This window comes from Halichoeres trimaculatus, unplaced genomic scaffold, assembly GCF_033239565.1.
Source record: "Halichoeres trimaculatus isolate MK-OKI-2021-1 unplaced genomic scaffold, fHalTri1.1 fHalTri1_scaffold_14, whole genome shotgun sequence".
NCBI classification, from domain to species: domain Eukaryota; kingdom Metazoa; phylum Chordata; class Actinopteri; order Labriformes; family Labridae; genus Halichoeres; species Halichoeres trimaculatus.
The window spans coordinates 32,767,015-32,790,275 of NW_027437192.1; the positions used below are offsets into that span (position 1 = coordinate 32,767,015).

Sequence of the window (23,261 nt, forward strand, 5' to 3'; positions counted from 1 at the left end):
TCTATCTATCTATCTATCTATCTATCTATCTATCTATCTATCTATCTATCTATCTATCTATCTATCTATTTGACCAGAAAATCCTCATTGAGATTGGAAATCTCCTTACTAAGTGTGTCCTGGCCAAGACTAGAAGCAGCACAATTAATCCAAAAAGGAAAACAAAAAGAAAAGAGAAAGAAATTTAATAATAATAATAATAATAATAATAATAATAATAACAATAATAATAATAATAATAATAATAATAATAATAATAATAATAATAATAATAATAATAATAAATAATTAATTTAAAAGTTTAAATAAATTGATAATAATTTTAGACTATGTGATTGGGAAATGTCATAAAAAGTTTAAGAGATAAAAAACAGTTGGTGAAATAATAAAAAAAAGTAGAAATGGGGCAAAAGAAAGAGAAAATAAAACATAAAAATAAGTAAATAGGTTAAAATAGGAAAAAAAAAAAGGAACAGATATTAATTGAAAAAACTGCTTACATAAACACTCAACACGGTTGCTTGGATAAATTTAATGAAATAACCAAAACAAGTGAGTAAACGCTGATAAATGTTGAGTGTGAATGTGTTTTGCGTGTTTTTATCAGTACTCCCTTAGTGAGCGCTGGGGACACTTACTTAACCCTCTAATAGTCATACACACTTAATTATATCTGCTGTGTTGACTCAAAGTACGCGAGAGGAATTCAGGAGAGAGGAGAGGTGAGTATCATAGTCCCGGGTGAGTGAACCATCTTGACAGACTTGATCATCTTGTCGTCGTAACTTGTGACGTAAGACGTTCCAGGAAGTGGGAGCTCATCAGTGGAGATAAAGTACAGTGGTATCCTAACTCTACATCAAATGACAGTTTGGGGTTTTCACCAGTTTTCAAAGCTTTTTATTCGACCTCATCGACTTCGAAACTTTTCTTTTTCTGAGTTTTGGTGCATCGTTTCATACAACACCTGCTAGCATCAAGTGTTAGCAGAGGAAGAAGAAGAAGTGAGGCGTCCTGTGTTCAATCCACCACAGACTACTGCAGCTTTATTCTCTGATCGTCTGGTTTGGATTGCACAGGATCAACAGATCAGATTTAAACTGATGTCTTCACTGTGAAGACTGTTGCTCTCTGCTGTTGTCCGCTGAATCGCTATCCTCTGGCTCTGAGCTCGGAGTGATGTCGTGGCAGTAGCCGCCTCTTTGTCTGTGTAATCCGTGGGAGAACTAACACTACATGGACAATCCGGGGGTTACAACACCAGCTACAGGAAGCATTAGGGGATAAATCACCTGAAATAGTCCTCATTCAGCCGCTGGAGCTCAGCTGACATCACTGCACACTTTCTCCTCCAGGTGAGCAGCTGAAGATGGAGGATGAGGTGTTCGACCAGGTCGTGTTCTTCTTTAATAAGCTCGTGTCGTGGGTCGCAGCTGGTGCCATGGTGTTTGGTGGGGTCATCCCCTACATCCCTCAGTACAGGGACATCCGCAGGACGCAGAATGCAGAGGGCTTCTCCACCTATGTGTGTCTGGTGCTGCTGGTGGCCAACATCCTGAGGATTCTCTTCAGGTGAGCAGAGTTCCTGCCTGTTATCAAACTCTGGGACCAGATGAGGGGTGTTCACTGTATTCATAAAACATTTAAACTCTCTTTGAATGTTACTCGACAAATGTTCCATAAATGATTGGACTAACAGTGTTTCTGCGATCATCATCTTCTTCTCAGAGAAACAGGATATGACATCAGAGCTTAAGCAAAGTAATCCATTTCAAGTTTGTTTACTGCATTTAGATTGATGAGTAACATTATTAGCCTGTACATATGTAACCATTGATACAGTCATAATTTGATTAATTAGATGTGTACATGTTAATAAAATAGTGTTCAGTCAAACTGAAGTGTGATCCACAGTGGCGTGCACAGACTTTTTAAGGAACAGGGGCAAAAAGAAAAAGGGCACATCTAGAGTGTGTTTTGCCGACCAAAAATACAGTTTAGTGCACATTTTGGCTTCCAAGAAGGCAGTTAAGTGCATGCATTTTTGACACCCAAGAGGGCAGTATAGTGTGATTTTGACTCTAAAATGGCAGAGAAGCTTGCATTCTGTCACCCAAAAATGCACTTTAGTGCATGTTTTGGCTTCCAAAAGGGCACTTTAAGGTGTGGTCACACTACCCATCCAAACCGTGCCGTACTTAAACACAATTGGGGTACAACATTACAGGTGAATTGTGCTCAAGCATGGCCCACTTGCAGTCACACTGGCCAAAGATCTTGGCCTGTATGCATGTTCAGTCATTAAACAAACAGGCCATTAGTCCTAACGTTCTGTTATGGAACGGCCCTTTGGCTGCAGCGTTAGCTGCATGCACGACTGAAAATAATCGGCCAGTTAACAAATTACACCATGAAAGTGATGCAAGTGCAGAGTACGTCATGAAAATCCCATCAAACAAAGTCAAGCTGTGCATGTCTACCACTCATAAACAGCAATAAACCTGGCATGCAGTAATGGTGTGACTGAGAGATGATCAAGTAAAACATTTTTCAGCTAGAGAAAGAGATTGTATTACAAGAATACACAAACAGCTGTTATCAGTGAGTCAATCAGGTGAACAAAGAGAAAGAGAAAGTTTGGTAATATCAGAGTAAATGTTAGTGGTGTTTCACAGTAGATAAGAATTAAATCAAATAATAAAATCAGTTATATGAAAGCTGCTTTGTGGAACAAGCGCTGCAGCAATACCTCAGTAACTCAATGAACTGACTCTGCAAGCAGCAGTTTGTTGAACTACAACATTTCACCACACACATCTTGAAGGACCCAGACGTGTAAAAGCAAAGAGTGAATCAAACTTGTGAAACTGACGGCAGTGAGCCTCACCAGTTTGACACTTTGTTTGTCTCCCTTATCTCATCTGTTCACTTAAAAAATGTTGTATCCTAAATCTAAAGTTGCCGTATGGCTACACACTTTGCCACCTTTTCAAAGGTTTGTCCACTGTCTTTGCATATTTAGTCTAAAACGGTAACGTATCATGCAATGTTTGCCTTTAAACAGTAGAACAGTGCTGTAATCCTGCTGTTAGCACCTGTAATGGTGGAGTTAACTTCACGCTCTTTTTTGCCTTTAGTATGAACAAACCGTTTTCCTTGCTAATGGCTGGACATGCATACAGGCCCTGGATTTTGGAGCTGAAGTGAGTCTGAGCATGGTACAGTTTGCCAGTGTTACTGTGCTCTTGGTGTGCGTTCTTGCCACTCAAGAGGGCAGTTCAGTGTTCTATCTCAAAAAAGGGCAGTTAAGTGTACATTTTAGCTCAAAAAGCTGGCACTTGAACTCATGTACTTTTCAACAATCTGCTCTTGACACCTGTCCCTGCAGGATGAAACACACCCTCCTGCTGATTTAGCAGAGAAACTGTCGTCATGTGTTGTACGTCACTTTAAATTGGATTATTTTGTTCTGTTCCTCAGATTTGGCCGCTACTTTGAGACGCTGCTGCTGTGGCAGAGCATCATTATGATCGCCACCATGCTTGTCATGCTGAACCTGTGCACCGACGTCCGCATGGCCACTGAGCTCAACACCAAAAGGCGCTCCTTCATAGGTAGGACACCCTCCTGGTTCCTCTTAAATGTCCTCTATAATGTTTTTAAGTGCAGCTAAAAATGCTGTGTGCATCAAACATCAAGTGAACCTGTGGGAGCCATTGTGTGTGAGAATGTGTGAGGGTACAAAAATATTCAGGAGCAAGCAGGAGTTCAGAAAGTGTGAGTGGGCAGGAGTGTGTTTGAGCCAAGAGAAATATTACTAGTGTGTGAATGACTGCACAACAGTTTGTGAGCTCATTGTGCTAACTGTATGAGTGTTCTTAAAGCTATTTTTTCAAGGCCCTGTGTGACTTTGTAAATGATCTTTAAATAAACTCACTTTAATATTTTACTTGTTCAAAATTCACAATTTAAATGAGATTTTCAGCACCAAAATTGGTTATTTTTAAATGTTAATTCTCAGTATGTGCGATCAGGTTGGAATTTCCTGGGAGTACATGAATCCACAAAAACTGAAAGACCCTTGATGACACCACACCAGCTGGCAGTGTTCAGTAGTCTGAGGCTAGATCTGTTCTTTTCCCAAAGAAAAGGGTTTCTTGTGTTTATTTTGTAAAAACAGGACGTCAGAGCAGAAGAAAGCCAAACAGGAGAGTGATAGATCATGGGCTAAAACACGAGTTAAAGGCTAAAACAAAGGTTAAACTTAACAGATAGTCTGTTCACCTTCTGGACACTGAACTACAAACTGAGTTTACAAAGTCTGATTGTTGTCACGTTTCAAACAATAGCTCTATGTATCTTCAGATACATTACCTTGTTGCTTTGCATCCTGGGAAAAGTTGACTTAAAAAAAGTTATAAGAGTTATGTCTCCATGACAGTGTGGGGCGATGCTCATGGGAAATTGAGAAAACACAACTGGCATTTTTCTCTGCATGTCAGGTGAATGTAGCTCAAACTAAGTCCAATAAGAAAATGCTGACCATTTCAACACAGAAATCCTGTGACTTTAATAAAATGCCTATTTTTCCATATGTTTTTGAGCTTGCTATGCCTCCAAAGTATCACAGATTTTTACCATTTGAATTTTAAAATGTTGAGCATGTTCAGGAGAAGTGTTCGTGTACTTTTCACATTTATAGCCTTGGTACTTTAAAAAATATTCAGCATTTTCTAGAAATAATTGGCTCATTTAAACAAATGGAGATGATCCGTCTTAAGCTGCCTTTCCACCAAGCAGTCCGGTTCAGTTCAGTTTGGTTTGGCACAGTTTGGTATGGTTAAGCCTGATCCCGTTTGCGTTTCCACAGCAAACTGTGCCCCCTAGTGGTAAGCGGCGTGTAAGCAGGATACCACATCTGTTCAACAATAATAAATGGTGGAAAAAGGGCATTTTAACACTCAGCATTTGCTGCAGGGAAATGCCTTTTTTTGTTTTTGTTGCACTTGCTAGAATTCACTTTTTTTTCAGTGTATGGTAAATGGGAGATACATAGCGTGACTGTTTTGAGCACAACCCTTCTGAGTGAGGATGTCTTTGAGAACTTGCTGTTTTAGGTCGTTTAGGGAAAAAAGGCTTCGGACAGTTAAATAATCCAGGTGGGATTCATGTATTTTGCAATATCCTCAAAATAAGTACTTCCCTGTTTGGAAATTCCTACTTTCAATTTGTTGTTCTTCTATGTTGGAGCAACAAATTTGAAAAAAAAAAAAAAAAAAAAACAAGCGTCCTAGTGGACTCTACGGAATGCTGTCATGTTTTGAACCAACTTGTATCCAGTGAATCATATCTTAAATAAGAGATTGATAGCTTTGAGGTGTTTTAGCCAGTGAACTGAAATATCAGTGAAGTGGTGCTGAATCTCAGTAACAGTACATCATCTCTGGCTTTGTCTGAGGAAATGAAGAAAACCAAGCTTCTCTTCTTTCTCTTCCTGTTCCCTGTTTTTTTATTTTGGCTTTATTTTGACTTTTTGTCTGTAGCCACAGACAGTAAGGACGAGGAGATCAGAATCCCTAAGAGGATCTTTCTGGGTATGTACAGAACTTACTGTGTCTGCCACGAAACATCAGCTGTAGAGCGTTTACCACTTCATCTGTGTGTCATGCATGTTGTTCCCAGTGTGGCTCTGATGACTAACACACCCTCCCACACGTAGTCCTGCATGTTGATCCATGACACATGTTTACCCTCCACCTTTGTGATCAGCTATGAGTGCTTGTTGCTCTGCACATGCTCAGTACAAGCAGGGGTAAAACGTGTTACAGAACAGAAAAACATGTGGATGCATTTGCATGTTTCATATCATTAATAATGTCTGCGCTCTTAACTGGCTTAAATTATCTGACAGTCGTCTTTGATTAGCAACTAACTCACCCTCTCATTGCATCATTTGGAGTGACAGGATGATGTTCTGTTGTTCCATTTTTCTGCTTCTGTTGTGCCACTCTAAATGGTTTGATGATGGTTTTTATTAGTGTGTTCAAACTGTTGCATGCTGATTTAACCTCCTGTGTAATGTTAATGTGACACGTCTCTTTTATTTCTTTTATGGTCCGGCTGATGCAACCTGTAGCGCTGATCACTTTTAACCAATGTCTTCGTCTAACCTGCTTTTTAAACAAGTTCTCTGAGTATGAAAATGAAATATGTTTCACCACAGAACCCTGATGGTAGCAAGTATTCCTTTTTCCACTCACCGTACCTTTCAATGTGTCCTAAAAATGATGTGTACACTTACATTTTCTGTCAAAAGCACAAACCAAAGTCGATCTAGTACTGTCTCTTACAGCTGACACCTTTGAATCAATGGATTTATTATGATGTGTCAGTGTGAGATTTCAAATAAGGCATTGGAAGAAATGAGACCAGATTGAAGTTATGAAAAGGTGTCAAAATAGTGAGCAGTCCTGATCTAACCCAGGTCCTGATCCTGACATAAAAGCATCCTGTCATATTTTCTCCATATCGCCCCCTAATGGAGAACATGTTCCTTGGTCAGAAGCAGAGTTAGCTGATGTTTACGCGGAACATAACACTGCAGAAAACTGACCACTGATCATCTAGGATCAGAGACACCTGAGGGACAGGTGAGCTTTGATGTCATCAGTCTGTGATGACAAAATGAGGAGGTTTTGAGCTCATTGAAGGACTGATTTTTACTAGGGGTGCAGTATTACAGGAAACCCACAGTTTGGTCTGTTCCTTGGTTTTTGGCCCATGGTTTGGGTCAAGAAGCACCGATACCGATTGGTGTATCAGTGCTCTGGGCTACTTGATTTGTAATGTTACCTCTGGTGCATCTTCTTTGTTTTTTGCTGCATCACCAGTCAACGGGGTGGAAGAGTTTATAATTAGTAAGAACTTGTGTACATTCTGAAGAATTGTTTTGATGACAAACATGTCAATATTTCATAGTTTAAATAAATATTAACTTAAGTACTTCCATACACTCATTTCTTGCCTTTTACCAAAAAAATCAGTCTTATCCCTCAGTAGGACATGCAGAGTTTTTTTTGAACACTGGTATCAGATTGGAATTGGTATCGGTACCTATTGATCCCCAAAGCCCAGGTATCCCAGGATTGGTGTATCCCTAGTTTGGGTACGTGTTTTATGCATGAAGACAACTTATTTTTCCAAAAATGAGCTCTTTATTTTGCTTGTCAGTAAAAACTGCACTTTACAGTGAAGAAATTCCAGTTCCACTGGTGTACTGAATAATAAAACGCTCTTCTTTCAAGTTAACAGTTAACAAACACTTTCAAACGTTAATTTGCTTCTTACACCTTACTTACTACTTGTATACATTATAGGAACATAACTAGTTGTCCTTAGACATCATCATCACCAAGGTTGTATAACAAGCCGTTTGCATATATTTGTCATGGAAGCTGTAACAGCATGGGAGAGACAGAAAGTGGGTAAAAAAAACCTGCTGTAAATGTGTTTCTAACTCTAAATGAACTTTCTTCCGTCCATTCTTGTTTTTTTATGTTTAAATATCAACCTTCCTCCTTTATCTGGGCTAGGGACTAGCAAAAGTGACCAAAAAGAGACAAGCACTGCTCAGTTTATTTGGTTGCAGTTGTCTGCTCGTGCTGCAGCTGGGAGGGACTGCTGCAAGTGGGGAGGACTCGTCTGTCTGTGAGTGTTTTGAACAGGGAGGGGCCCACAGCAGACAGATCAGTACATGCTTTCACATCAGTGTCCACTCCAGGAAAGTTGCTGAATTTGCTGTGAGTCCTTTTTTTGAAAAACAGTGGCTCGAGGGGTCTGAAAGGACGCTGACACTTACTGATTATGTCTCTTAGTTATCTCTTTCCCTGCTTGTGTGTGTGAGTGAGCTACACTGTTTCAAACTGACTCAAGTTACAACAGTGGGGTGTGGGCACAACTGTTATTGGACATTACCTCATAGGGAGAGCTTTTCACAGGCACAAGCACACACACTCACACACACACACTCACAGCAGCTCGTCAAGGATCAGTACAAAATAAACTGCAGAACTGAAAACATAAGGGTGGGTTGTCCTGTGGAGCGTGGACTGAATGCTTCTATACCTTACTGTGCATCGTTGCTTCTCTAATTTTGACAGAAATCACTCACAGAAAGAATTCACAAAAAGAGCCCTGGAGCTGCTGGCCTTTGGTTGTTGTCATAAAACCAGATGTTTGGACACTCCTGGTCTAGATCTTCTGTATGTGTGCGGGTTTTTCTGCATTGGTATCAGCATTCATGCAGGCTTAAATATAAATATTAACTTGCCGCTCAGAGCTTTTGTCAGGTATCACCTGCTGGCTGGGTGTGACCCATTCATCATCATTGGTTGATGAAGCTAATTTTATTTGTACAGCACCTGTAAAAACAAGGTTTACTTATGACAGACGAGCAAAAACAGGTGACACCTGGTGACAAACCACTGAAGAGGCGGTGGAACATGTTGGTACAAAACTAATCAGCCAAGTTCACGGTGTGAAGGTCCATCATTCATCGAGCTAATAATCAAATACTCTTACAAGCCTTCAACATGAAGACTGAAGCAAACAATGTGAAGGGTTGAAAAGCCAAAAAAACACATCGCCAGACCGTCACAACACACAAGTTATAGTTTCCTTTGATTCAACACAGACAGATTTAGAGTATTTTTTGGTCTGAGTACATCAACTTGTTGTCTTACTATTCTCAGCCACAGCAGAGAAAAAGAAGATAGAAACATAGAGCAAGAGTCCAGTCAATTAGCCCACAGGTATTTATGTGCATCAGAGGCTCAACAGGGTTTGTGATGTAGTCTGGAATAAAACAGGTGACTATCCACAGCTGTGTCTTCTCAGTTCTGTGCATGTAGGTCCATTTTAGGATTCAGGGTCGAGTGTAGGAGGCTGATGATCTGTTTTTTTTATGTTATGTGCTCTGGAACATCCAGAGTACAAAGAACCAACACTTCAGACTGTAACTGTTAAACGACAGACCATCCAACAGATGCACCAATTTACAATCCATCAAAAACTGTTTGTCACAACCTTTAGCACAGTGGGAGAACTTTTACAGGTTTTACAAAGTGGGTTGACAGGTTAAAGAGAATAAAAATAAACACCTTACACCCACGTGGGCAAGAAAATTGGAGGTCAGTTCGAGTTCTTCCACATAAATATTCATCTCTGTGTTATTTTGTTCCACTTAACAGTTTGGAAAAAGTTTTTGTTGCTTTTTCTTTTCTTTTTTTTTAATAAAAATAATTTTATTGAATTTAACATTTATTACACCAGGCACTAGAAATATACATCCCCCCATAAAAAGAATCAAATAAATAAAATTATTTGACACTATTCTATTCTATTCTATTCTATTCTATTCTATTCTATTCTATTCTATTCTGTTCTATTCTATTCTATTCTGAAATACAACATATCAGGATTTTTTGTTTGACAACATCAAAATCAGGATTCTTTGTCAAAAAAAAAAACTTTTTTTTTTCACATTCAAATTCTTCATTTCAATTATCAACTGGTTTGGAAAAAGTTCCCCTTTTCTCCAACAGATGGTGAAATGTTTCTCTCTGACTCTCGTGGTGTGAATTTTATGGGAATATATGGCTCCTGATGTAGTCTGTAGACGTTATCATCATTTAACTTTTTCACATGGACTGGTGTTAAAAAAAACAAACTAACAATCACAAAAATCATAAATATCAAAGAATCTTAGTTTAAATCGAATCAGCATTCCAGAATTCGTAATAGAATCAAATCAGGAGAAAAGCTTATGGTCCCAGCACTAGTAACAGTTCACCCTTGTAATGTCCTTCATCTATACTCTATACTTTCAATACATTGTCTAATTTATCATTTCTAATTAAAAAAAAAAATAGCTCCCAAATTTTACATTGCTCTGAAGCCTTCTTCTTAACTACGTATGTAAGTTTTCTAGAGTCAGACTTGATGATAATTATTTTAATCGGTGGCCAAGAGAGTGATAACACTCTTTCTTTCAACAGAGCGCGATAGAACGCCTTGCCTTTAAAGACATTTAGGTCCACTATTCACTCACTCTTTTAGAACGAAGACATTCATCAGGAAACAAGCCAAATATGCACAGCTTAGGACTTCATTTTACTGGGGCGAGACGGAGTGATCTGAGAGACAAGACTTATCACAGACCTCCAAAATGTTGTGATCCTGGCACAGTTACACAAACAGTGAGACAAAGTGCAACAGTACGAACTGCACTTATAACAAAGGTCAGGAACACGAGGGTCAAATATGTTCAACTTTACTGGAGTGATGTAAGTCCTCATTAACCCGTTTTATTGCATCAATCTCAAGCAAGTGTTAGTCGTTTGGGTTTGCGCCTTTTATCATATTAAGCTCTGCCTTTGCATAAGCAGTCCATAGAAATTTCTTCCAAAGTGGGCATAGCTGGCAGAAACAACTTAAAAAGTACTTAAAGCACTTAAAAAAGTGTTTCTTCAGTAGGTTATATTTGATCCTAAGTTGCTTCAAAGAAATTAGATTTTTTGTCTTTATCAAGATCTTATTTCACATTAATGCCACTATTGAACCTTAATTTGAAGCCCATGTCAGGAAAATGTTTTATGAAAGACATATATAACAGGGCTGTGAATTTCAGTTTAATTCTGTAGCCAATTTTGAGGAATAGAGTTGTACATTAAGGAGGAATAAAGCAACAAATAAAGTTGATTTTCTGTCTTTAGGAACTTTAAGAACTTTTAACACTTTCTTGAGTGCAGCATGGGCAATCCAGGCTTGTAGGCAAGCTCCTTTTCCAATGAAACATAACAAAACAACTAATAAAAGAAAACAATAGACTGACCAAAAAATAAAATAACACTAAGTGCTGAATACGGGCAGGTTTCCCCTTTAGTGAGCAAATTATTCAGCAGTTATTCAAGTAGACATTAAGAGACAGAGATCCAGTATAGCATTTGATGATACAGACGTGTTCTTTTTGTAGATAGAAGTACACAGAGTATAGTTTGCACTCTAAGTACAGTGGTGTCTGTATGTCTTTAGGAATACATTTTAAAGCCTATTTAACTTCATGCTTTTTTTAAAACAAGCTCACAGAGCGCACAGTGTCATTGCTGGTGTCGCCACTAGATGGCAGAAGAGCAGCAGTGATGGTCTCATGAGGAGAGGCTCTGACTCTTTGCTCAGCGAGTTTACAATCAATCATAAATTCTCCTCCTGGGACTCTAGATGGTCTCGTGTTTAGAATGCTGTTTCTATCCTTGGGCGTTTACGGTGGTTCTTAGAAAAGATGAAGCAGCTATCCTCATCATCTCAGTGACACTGTAGTTACACTCGTCTGTCTGTCTGTAGCATCAGCTGTTTGTGACCACATGTGGACCACAGCCAGTCATTGATCAGTCAGCTCTGCCAAGCAGCACTGGAACAGACAGGAAACCATGTTGATTGATCTGCTGATGGAATCATCAGGCCTTCACACCGTGTATCATGTTGTTGTCTGCATTGGCAGCAGAATCGAAACAAATGTGAGAGAATGTTGCAGTGAGAGGTATGGGCTTAAAACTCTCATCAAGTATTCATTAATCAATCTGTATGTGTAACTGGATATCTTTGTGCAGTGTGATTTGTGTCACTTATTAAAAGATCATAAATCATATTTTGGATATCAACTCTGTATTTTTGGTGGAAATAAATTAGCAAATTCATTTGAGACTGTTTCTTGGTGCTGATCTCCTACAGCATGATTTTTATCTGTGAATCTGGATTTGTATCTGTGAACTGTGACTCACACAACAGGACCTGCATTTGTCTTTTGCTTTTGTGTGTGTAAGTGTATGTGTGAGTGTGTGAGTGTGTGTGTGTGTGTGTGTGTGTGTGTGTGTGTGTGTGTGTGTGTGTGTGTGTGTGTGTGTGTGTGTGTGTGTGTGTGTGTGTGTGTGTGTGTGTGTGTGTGTGTGTGTAAAACACTGTGCCACAAAACAAAACGTCCAGGGCAGACCCAAACTGTTATATGGAACCACCTGCGATACAGTACGATACAAAAAAAGTCAAGGTTTAAAAGTTATCACACAGATAGTGATACACAAGCAGTTCATTCCAGGTTCAGCTACAGATACAATCACATTCTGTATGAGAAGACACAAGTCATAGAAAAAAATCTGGATTTACAGAAACAATTCCAGATTCACAGTTTTGAATCCAGACTTTGTGACCAAATCGAGAAGGACAAAAAAAATCCAGATAAATGGACATGATTCTTGATTTACAGACACAAATCTAGAAGTTTGGACACACAGTCAGATTTTCAGACACAAATACAGATTTCTAAATACAGATCTTAATCCATAGATTTAAATGCACACTTTTTCAGACACAAATCTAGATTGCGGACAAAATTCCATATTTAAAGATACAGATCAAGATCTTTAGACACAAATTCAGATGTACAAACACAAACCTCAAAGTTTCAACATAAATCTACATTCTAGATATAGATCTGAATCTACACATTTAAATACGCAATTTTTCAGACAAGATTTAGATAAACAAAATTCAGATATCTAGACACAAATCCAGATTTCAGACACCAATCTAGATTCACATACACATTTGTAAATATATTGACGTGAATCCAGGACACAGTCACAAATCCAGATTTCAGACACAAATCCAGATTCACAGACACAAATTCAGATAACAGACACAAATCCAGATTCACATACACTATTTTTTTAATATATAGACATGAATTCAGGATATAGACACAAATCCAGGATACAGGCACAAATCCAGATTCACAGACACAAATTTAGATTACAGACACAAATCCAGATTCATATACACATTTTTAAATATATAGACACGAATCCAAGATACAGGCACAAATCCAGATTTAGAGACACAATTCTAGATTCAAACAAAAATCCAGCTTAAAGACAGAAAACAAGATAAACAGATACAAATTCAAATTTTTAGACATAATTCTGGATTTACTTCCACAGATCCACATTACAGAGTCAAAGCAAGATTACAGTCACAAATCCAGCTTTAAATACACAAACCGCATTTCTAAATATAGATCTGGATCTACAGTTTTAAATGCACATTTTTTTCAGACACTAATCCAGATTTACAGATACAAGTCTAGATTTACAAACACAAATGCAGTTTACAGACACAAAACTAGATTTACAGATACAAATCCAGATTTCCAGAAAAAAATCTAGATTTACATACACAAATCCAGATTGCTGACACAAAACATGGTTAACATATACAAATCTAGATTTTTATACAAAAAAAAATTCTAGACAGAAATTATGATTTTAGCAAACCCTGATTTAGATATACAAATCCAGATTTTTGGATTCAAATCATGTTGAACACACACAAATCTAGATCTTCAGACAACCCTGATTCACAGATCCAAATCCAGACTTTGATAGACAAATCAAGCAAAAACAATACAGACCTTTGTTTACAGATTAGTCCTACTTTTTACACACAAATTTACATTTGTAGATTCCAATCCAGATTGACAGACATTAAACCTGATTTCAACATATCCTGGTTGAAAGATTCAAATTCAGATATAAAGACAGGAAGTTAGATTTACGGGCACAACAGCATGGCGGAGCAATCTCACAAAAGTGCAGAAATTTCCAATTTAAAAAAAAAAAGTTGAGGTATCAAATATGATTAATGGGCTTCTTCATAAGAAGTACAGATACAGTCTTTCTTTGAGACAGGAGTCACACTGCGCAGACACCCACATCCAGTTACAGATACGAATCGACTGTTTCAGCCCATAGAAAGGAAACTGTGGAGTAATATTCACACACAGTATCACTGCAGGCTGTGCAGTGGTCAGTGTCCTGTCTCATACATGAAATGCATAATCAGTGTGAAAATGTGGAAGGTGGAGGAGCTTCTGATGTCTTGTTCTCCTGTGACTCACCTGTGTTCAGGCAGCAGGACAAACTGTCAACCTGTAACTTTCTCTGATTGTTCCCTTTTTGTCCCCTTTCTGCTCCTGGAAGCCTCTGTAATAGCACACACTTATTCTCAACGTCATTATCGCCCCAGGCATGTCCATCAAACAGCTGGAGCTTTGTTCTGAGAAAGAAAAACATGGGGTGGCTGACATTTGACTCAACTTCCTACTGTGCCCACATAGACTGATTTATAAAAGGTACGACAGGCTGTGAACTTGACAATGTACAATTTAGTATCTGAGATAAACTTTCCTAACTGAGAGCTCACACAGGTTCAGAAAGCGCTAGCGGTGTCACGAACACAATCACAAAACTTTCCTCATGTGCTGCAGAGTGGGCTCTTTTGTTGCAGGCTGTGTAGTCTGAGTTTTTCTTAGTGCGATTTATAAGGAAGCCTGCCTGCAGCAATACTTTAAGGGGATTAAAAGATCAGATCGTTCGGCTCTGTCAGGATCCAAAATATTAGAGGAGGTTAAAAGGTTCTGAGGAAAAGGTTGGATGAAATGTTAGTCGAGAAGGTTCCTCTGTGTGAATGTCTGTCGAAATCAAAACTGAGTGTTTTTGGAAGACCTGGGAGATGCACCCTCCCTGCATTTTTAAAAAATCTCCAGCCACATAAAAATGCAAATGTGTCAGCAAGCAAGCCGTCAAACAGGCTCTGCTCTAAGATTAGAAAGTCTGTATGCAAACTTTAAAGCGTCTGTGGTTTCCGACTCAGGGGTTCAGTGTGTTTGTTCCTGAGAGGATGCAGCTCTATCTTTCCCATCACACCTTCAATCACTCTCATCTTAGTTTAATCTCAACATTAGAGTTTTATGTTACAGCTGTAGATCATGAAAAAAACACTTCTTTTTCAGAGCAGGGGAAAAAAAAAATCACCTTCGCATTCTCTTATTTTCAATCCTTGGTGTGATGTACCTGAGCGTTACCTGCTCCCCAGGAAGAAAAACTGTGCTGAGGCAGACACATTCAAAAAGTAGGTCTTAAAAAATTTTCGCAACCAGATAACAACCTCAGGACTTCCTGTCACCCTTTGCTACAAGCTGAAAAGCTGTTGGTGGAACAATCAGCACACAGCTCCCATCAACTATAGATTTCACTATGTCTTATAGGTGAACCATGCAGCTAAAATGTTAGCTTCTGTCAGCATCATATGAGTTAACAATTTGGCTAAAATATTAGCCCCTGTAAGTATTGCATTGGTTAGTCATGTGTCCAAAACATTAGCTTCTGTTAGCCTCTGATTGGCAGACAATGTTGCTTAAACTTTGATTTCTGTTTGCAACTCAGTTCATAAACAAAGAGCCTAAAACATTAGTTTCTGGTAGCATCATACTGGTAGACACTGTGGCTAACATATTAGCTTCTTTGGGTAGCATATTGATTAACCATCTAGCTAGAATGTTAGTCTGTAAACATCTAATTGATTTACAATGTAGCTAAAATGTGATCTTCTGTAAGCATAATCTAGTTAACCATGTACTAAAATGTAAGCTACACTAAGAATCATATGAATAAACAAAGATGCTTAAAGTCAGCTTCTGGTTTCAATATTGTTGGTAGATTCGCCTCTGTTAGCATCATATTGGTTAACCATAAAGCTAAAATGTTAGGTTTTGTAACACTCACACTGGTCTACAATACATCCAAATATTAGCTTCTGTTAGCAACATATTGGTAAACATTGAATCTAAAAGTTGGCTTGTGTTAGCATCTTATTAGTTAACAATGTAGCTGAAATGTTAGCTTCCGTTATCACCAGAAAGGAGATTTAAGAGACTTTGAACGGATTGTTGTTGTTAGAGTATTTGACAAGCTGTAGATCTATACTAAAAAAAAAAAAAAAAAAAAAAAATTTATTACGGTAAAAAAACGTTTTAAAAAATTGTAAAAATGTAAACAGCTTTACAGAAGAACCTGTCAATTTTACAGTTTAAAACCTTGCCATTTGAAAATTACATTTTAAACCAGTAGAGTAGTATCCTCTGCTGAAGTAGCATGACCACAATGCTATTTCCACTATTTCCTTCAGTTAGACTGACATGCATCCTATTCAGTTTCAGTTCAGAGTAAAGTCTTCAATTATTGACTGAAATGGTACCGAGAACTTTTAATTATTTATTTTTCTTAAACAATTCCATAAGATGAAATGTCCAGGGACAGAGCTTTAAAATACTTCTGAAGCACAAAGTAGTCCATAAATGCTGCCCCCTTCTCACTCATGGTTGCAATGTTTGTTTTGTTGATACAACCATTCTTTGATCTGCACTGTCAACCCAGAATTGTTTGCAATCTAATTTTCTAGGTAAGGTTAAATACAAAATTACTTTGTTGGATTACTTAACTGTTTAAGTGCATTTTACCACTGGACATTAATTTGTGTTGTGTTAATGTTTTGTAACCCTGAGTAAGGAGGGAACACACAAAGCCATGTGAAGAAGAGCACACATAAATGATTAGCACAGGCTGGAAGTAATGGAACCATACCATGAGCGATTTGTGGTAAAGATAGAGTGTCCAGTGCTTAAATTAGGGTCACTTGGTCAAATTAAATTTGGACAAAATGACCCACAAAAAATTGTTTGATCCCAAAGAATTCAAACTTCACCTCTGTTGTAATGTGTGCATCAGATTGTGGTTGAATCTGTAGTTCTCCTGGTTCTGTCACTGTGATTGAGTCATCCTGAGCCACAGAGAGTGATTATGTTACACAGGCACGCTGCGATACAAAAGACTCCATCTCTAATGTGGGGCTGTGGCTCATTGCTCATGCTGGTCCCATGAGGGGTCTGTACCTGTAGCTTCACTGGGTTTGTCAACTTGGAATAAATCACTTCATCCAGTCGGTGCAGTTATCCCATCCCTGAGGGCCAGTGGAGGCCACACTTTTTGCTCGATCCTTATAATAATGGAGCCAGTGCAATGAACAAAGGTTACCCTGCTCTGGCTCAGAGCAGAAGTCTATCAGTCATTGTGCCCAGCAAAAAAATAATTGAGTTGAATTTTTTTTTCTTCTATTTTTAGGCTTTTTGTATGCCCTCTTCTCCAACAGCACGCTTTTGAGCGACACTGTTTCAGCGTCCTCACAAGAACAGTCAGTAAACAGATTAAAACCATCGACTCTGACCCAAGTCTGCCAAACTCTGCGTCCTTGGCCACCACAGGCGGTCTGCTGTATTCGGCTCCAGTCTGTACCCACACAATGCTGCCACGGCTGCTGCACAGCTCAGGGATTAAAGAGAAGGAGGAGAAGGCCCCAGGGGGCACAAGTGGCACAGGGAGAGACAGTGTGTAGGGCTTTGGTACAGTGAGATAAAAATTCTTCAGCGGTCAGGATGAAGGGGCAAACTGGCATGGAAAAGAGACGTTATCTTTACATTCTCTGATTTAGAGTGAATCTGTTAAGTATGCAGGATTTGGAGAAGATTACACCACAGAAATGAAGGAGTATAGTTAGTCAAACATGAAGCTGAGATGACAACTGTCCAAATTATTAAAAATCAAAAAGGAACTACAATGTTCTTAACAAAGGGTATTTCTTCTTTGTTGAGGGTCTGGCTCCATCTTTCAGGCTGTTTTAGGAGCCACATTGTGCAGTAACTTTCCCACATAAGAAGAGGAGTGAAACTGACATGACCTACTGTGTTACAAAGAACTCAGTTTTTATTACAAATACATATATTTTTATTCTGTAACAGTTATTTCTCTTAGTGTTTTTTCAATTTATTACCCAGCACTCTAAGCAGTCCAAGCAATCTAAGCTTCTGCTTGTTGGCAGCAGGGACCACAAGGTGAGGTAAAACTCTTAGCTTCCTTTAGCATCATGTTGCTTAATGATGTGGCTTAAACTGTAAGCATCCATACCAGTAAACAATGTGGCTAAAATGTTAGCTACTGTTAGCATCATATTACTAAACAATGTGGGTACATGAAAGCCTCTGTTTGCAACTTAGTAAGTCCACATTGTGGCCAAGATGTCAGCTTTTGTTAGCATCACATTGGTTTACCATGTTTCTAAAGTTTCAGCTACTGCTAAAATGTGAGCTTCTATCAGAATGTAGAAAAAAAGTTAGCTTCTGGGAGCATAATTTTGGTGAACCATTCATTAAAATGTAAGCTACTTTAAGCATCATACTATTAAACAATGAGGTTACCTTGTGTTTGCAACATAGTCAAATAACCATGTAGCTCAAATGTTGGCTTCTGAAAGCATCATATTGGTAAACAGGGTGGCTAATTCAGTAGCTTCTGTTGGAACAGATATTATAAACAATGTGGCTAAAATGATAGCTTTTGGTAGCATCACATTGGTTAACCATGCAAAATGATAAGTAAACAGTGTGGCTAAAACAATACCACCTGTTAGTATCTTATTAGTTAACAATGTGTTTTAAATGGTAGCTCCTGTTAGCATCATAGTTGGCAGACATTGTGGCTAAAACGTTAGCTTCTGTATGCAATATATTGGTTAACCATGTATCTAAAACATTAGCTTCTGTTAGCATCTTATTAGTCAACGATATAGCTGAAACATTAGCCTCAGTTTGCAACATAGTTGGTAAACAATGTGGCTTAGAGATTAGTTCAGTGAGCATCATACTATTAAAAAATGTGGCAAACATTAGCCTCTGTTAGCATAATCTTGTTCAACCATGTACCGTAATAGTTAGGTTCTGTTAGAATCATATTAGTTTTCAATGTGTCTAAAATGTTAGCCTCTGTTTGTGGCATAGCATTAGCCTCTGTTAGCATCATAATGGTTATCTATGAAGTTAAAATGTTAGCTCTGGTGAGCAACTTTTTGGCAAACAGTATTTTAAAAGGTTTAGCTTCTGTTAGCAACATACTGGTTCTAGTAGCATGCTTAGCTAGCAGACTAATCAACGTGGATATTTTAACCCTGGATCCTGTCCATCAATACCAGAGACAGCAAAGAGGAAGGTGAGAGAAACTTTAGCGCTCTTTAGAGAAAGAGAACAGAGTCTTAAACCATGAGTGGTGGTGATGATAGTAGCAGTGTTCAAAGTTGAAACATTTAGTCTATCTTGAAAGCTTCATCAACCCCAGAGCTTAGAGAAGGAGAGCTGAATGAGGACAGTTTAATGTGAACTCCACCACAACAGGCAGATAAATCAACAAAATATTTTAATTAATGTTTTTGTTTTGTTTTGTTTTGTTTTTGCCAATGTGTATCTAAAGTTGATTTTTTTTTTTTTTTTTAAAGAGAGGATGTGATGTCATGATTGGCAGCTATGTCTAAACAGGGCTCCTGCATTGTTGCAGTGGTACCAGGTTAAGCAGAGGGAAGTAGCGACAGAAAGAGAAAATCCTGCAAATTCTTCCATGAGTGTAAGTGAACTTTCTAAAGTGAGATGTGTCTGCTTCAAACCAACACATGAATGTGTCCTGTTGTGGACCGGACCCACCTTTAGGGATCTTTGATCTTTTATTGATAAGTTTGTGTGCTTTGGTCAGTGCTGCAGGTGAGTTCAGACAGGTTGCTTGGTCCTTTTGCTGCAGCAGCACCTGTGGGGTGATCTTTGGCTTCAAAGCTCACTGAGAATGAAGTGATGCTGTTACTTTAATATACAGTCAGTGTTTGTCCATCACTCTATCCGGATTCAAATCCTCACATCATCTCTGGTGCTGTGTTTTACATCGTATGTTTGTGTCTAGTGTATAGCCTCACATGCCAGCAGCCAGGTTGGTGTCACATTCTGCTGCTTTGTCTCTGAATGCATCCCTCTGTATTTGGCTGTTATCAAGCAGCTCCAGCCTGGTGCTACTTGGCCCAGATTCAGTCCTCTCTCTGCTGCCAGCAGGCCCACAAAGCCACAGCAGACATTTGCAACCACAACACCTACAGAGTAAACACTGCTTTACAGTAAGAGCTCTCAGAGGACATTCTTAGGGTTGATTATACTCAACACAAAAACACATGCCTTGTTATATGTTGAAGAGCCGTTTTCCTTATCTTTTGTTGAACGCTGCTTTGTGTTGCATCCTACATTGCTGTAAGGCTTTGCCAGAGAAAATCTCTGTGTTGGCAGAGGACTCTGACTTGGTTTATTTTGCTCTTTGACATTTATTTGTCTACATTTAACTTATCCCAGGGGGTATAATGGATAAAGTAACAATGGAGGATGTTCAGACTGAGCGTGTGCAGATTTTCAAACTGCTGAAATGATGAGGCCATCACATGAGGATCTTCTCTCATACACCAGATACGTCTGCAGTCCAGCTCCACTATGTTGTGTGTTGACTACTCTCATCTGTTCATGCCAGTTACATGTTCAGTCCAACAAGCTGTATGACTGACAGACAGCTGGAGTCACAGACTGAGGAGTTCCTGCTCTTCCCACTCTATTGATAAGTCTCTCTTTATCCATGTTGGGCTGTAAAACCTCAAACCTGTTGACTCCTGGTCTGACTCCACTTGTTGTGTCCGTTTATCATCGTAGTTAAGACGAATACCATCTGGTTTGGACACACTTTGTTTTATTTTGAAAGTCTCTTGGTGTTTTTGGGTAGTTTCCATGAAGTACTTCTAGTCCAGCGTCACAGCTCTGGCATCCAGCAAAAATAGGATGGTTGTGTATTGTAATCTGCCAGATCAGGCCGGACCGCGATCAGAGTGGATCCAATGCAATTTGACACATCAAGCCCCCTTTCCACCAAGCGGTACTGTTCAGTTTGTCTCAGTACTGCACGCAATTTGTGGCGTTTTTTTTTTTTTTTTTTTTACTAAAACCGGGACAGGTCTCCAAATAACCAACTCTTACTGTACCTTCAGTCGGACCCAAGAAGGTGAAGCTAGAAACACTGCAGTCCATTGACTGGCAGACAGTATCGTCACTTCCTATGTGACAATGGTCAAAAAGAACAACACATAACCCTGCCATGTTCAAATCTCCAGTCCACTTCCTGAAGAGAATTTTCTGTTAGTTTGGAAAATGGCGTCACCAAACAGCGTGAAACTGCTGTTGAAACGAAACTGTTGTATTTCTCTCCTCATTGGGTTTATTAGAGAGGTACGCTGTGTTGTGCTGCTATGCTGTCATGGTGTTACATAGCTGATGAGGATAATGAGGATCTTGTCATCTGGCTGTGTAGGCCAGTGCCGTGACAGAGCAGACCCGGACGACAGATGGGTCTGGTGTAGAGCCCGACCGATTAAATAATCGCCCGATTAATCGGGCGATTATAGCCTGTCACCGATTAATCAACATCGGCCAAAATGTAGCCGATTATAAAAATTTTTGCTCTGCAGAGATTCTGTCACTCCTGCTCCTGTGTGTTATTTGATATAAGGCTACTACACAGCGTCTCACTTCATAACGCCATGCAGGATTAACCTGGGCTTATAAATTCACAAGTAATTGTTTTGGTTGAAATAATTTTTGAAAATGTTTCAATGTATTTTGTTGTAATTGTATTTATTGCATGTTTTGAAAGCAGCTACATTGTTACTTAAAATCTAGTTAAGCCCCATGCATTAAATGGAAGATGGAACTTTTCAATAGCTAGTCATAATTTGTGTTCATATACAGTATATATCCTGTGTATATCAATAAATGTATCACATATGTCAGCCGATATATCGGATATCAGCCGATATATCGAATATGGGCCTATATATCAGATATTAGCTTCTTTTTGCCCCCAATATCGGTATCGACATCGGCCCCAAAAATCCCATATCGGTCGGGCTCTAGTCAGGTGTGTTTCAGTCGTAACTGGTTAAGGACACGTTGGAGGGGCCTCAAACACAAAGGTCTGCCTATGACTCTGCCCATGACAGGCCTCCAGAGGGCTGGCCAATCAGAGGGAAGGGGCTTTGTTGGGCAAGAAGCCTTGAAGCAACATCAGCTTGAAGGAAGTGTTTCAGACAGAGGCTGAACTAAGACTTTTCAAAGACAAAACCTATAGATCATGTAAAGCTACTACTAGGGATGGATACCTTTTACATTTGAAATGATACAGCACTGGTGCCCGGTACCTGGCAATCGGTGTCAGTACCCCACGGTACCAATTTTCTGTACTTCTGTGTGTGTTTACATGGAAATAAATATTAATTTGATAAATATACAATCCCAAAGTTTTTTAATTCATCATATTTATTTTTCAGTCGATAAACTTGCAATGCTGTGTTAATGTCCAGCATGGAAAATCACCTGCTCTTCCACTCCCTTACACTCACAGGGATGCATTTAGGTACCTCAACATGGTAATGTGTGATTTTATGTGAATCAGTACTTGGTACTACACATGTAAACTCGTCTGTATCTATAAAATGTATCTATGAAACGATGAGCTTCTCCAAGAGGAAACGGTGCCAACTTGAAAGATTTTGTGTGAAGGTAAAGGCTCTAGAAATACAAGAAGTCAATGAATCCAAATTCTTTGGAGTCATTTTAGATCCACTGCTCAGGTTTGATAAACATGTGAAGAAAATGGCTAAATCATTAAAAAGCAATTTAAACTGTTTCAAATTAATAAGCAGGCAGCTCAGATATTCATGTACTCTATGATCTTTTCTCACTTCTCATACTGCATCAGGGTTGGGCTCAGGGTTCACCTTCAACAATCAAAAGTCTGTCATCCTTGTATAATAAAACCCTTAAAGTAATGGACAAAAAACCTATCCGTTGGCACCACTGCCACATTTTGAAAAAATACAATCTATTGAGCTTTGAAAGCTTCATGCAGTTTTCTTTCCTTAAATTAATTTTTAAATGTATCAATGATCTTGCCCCTGAACCCTTATCCAAATTTATTCAAAGGCAGAACAGCAGCAGAGTTACAAGAAGCAAGGTGAATGGAAACTGTAGCATACAAAAATGTAAGTCAACATTTGGACAGACAGCTTTCTCTTTTAAAGACTCTAAACTCTGGAATTCATTACCAACCCAAATCAAATTAATCACAGACTTAAAACTCTTCTCTACAAAGGTCAAGCTGGCTAAAAGCAAATCAGAACTGTGATTATTCTTAGTTTGCCACATTTTTTTTTTTTTAATTTATTTATTTTGAACTAGTTTGTGTAATTACTTGTTTTGATGTGAATGTGTATTTTATTGTTGTTTTGTAAACATTTTTATTATTCTGTGCTGTTAAATATTGAACATTTTCTGACTTTTAAAGGCCCAACTAGAGACAAGAGTTGAAAATTAGCATTTGCTATAAAGTCTCTGTGCAGCACATCAGATTCATACTTAG

At 38.7% G+C, this 23,261-nt stretch overlaps 1 protein-coding gene across 3 annotated transcripts in view; it reads left to right on the top strand.

The window, feature by feature from the left end:
- The first annotated feature begins 700 nt into the window (after positions 1 to 700).
- The window catches only part of slc66a2 (solute carrier family 66 member 2), a 53,993-nt gene continuing 31,432 nt past the window's right edge, over positions 701 to 23,261 (top strand). For 2 of the 3 annotated variants that reach the window (XM_074687083.1, XM_074687086.1), the window contains exons 1-3: positions 701 to 1,572; positions 3,481 to 3,614; positions 5,544 to 5,594. In XM_074687083.1, coding sequence (XP_074543184.1) covers positions 1,370 to 1,572; positions 3,481 to 3,614; positions 5,544 to 5,594 — 388 coding nt within the window. In that variant the 5' untranslated portion in view covers positions 701 to 1,369. The remainder of the gene's footprint in view (positions 1,573 to 3,480; positions 3,615 to 5,543; positions 5,595 to 23,261) is intronic. The other variant, XM_074687084.1, reaches the window with a different exon arrangement.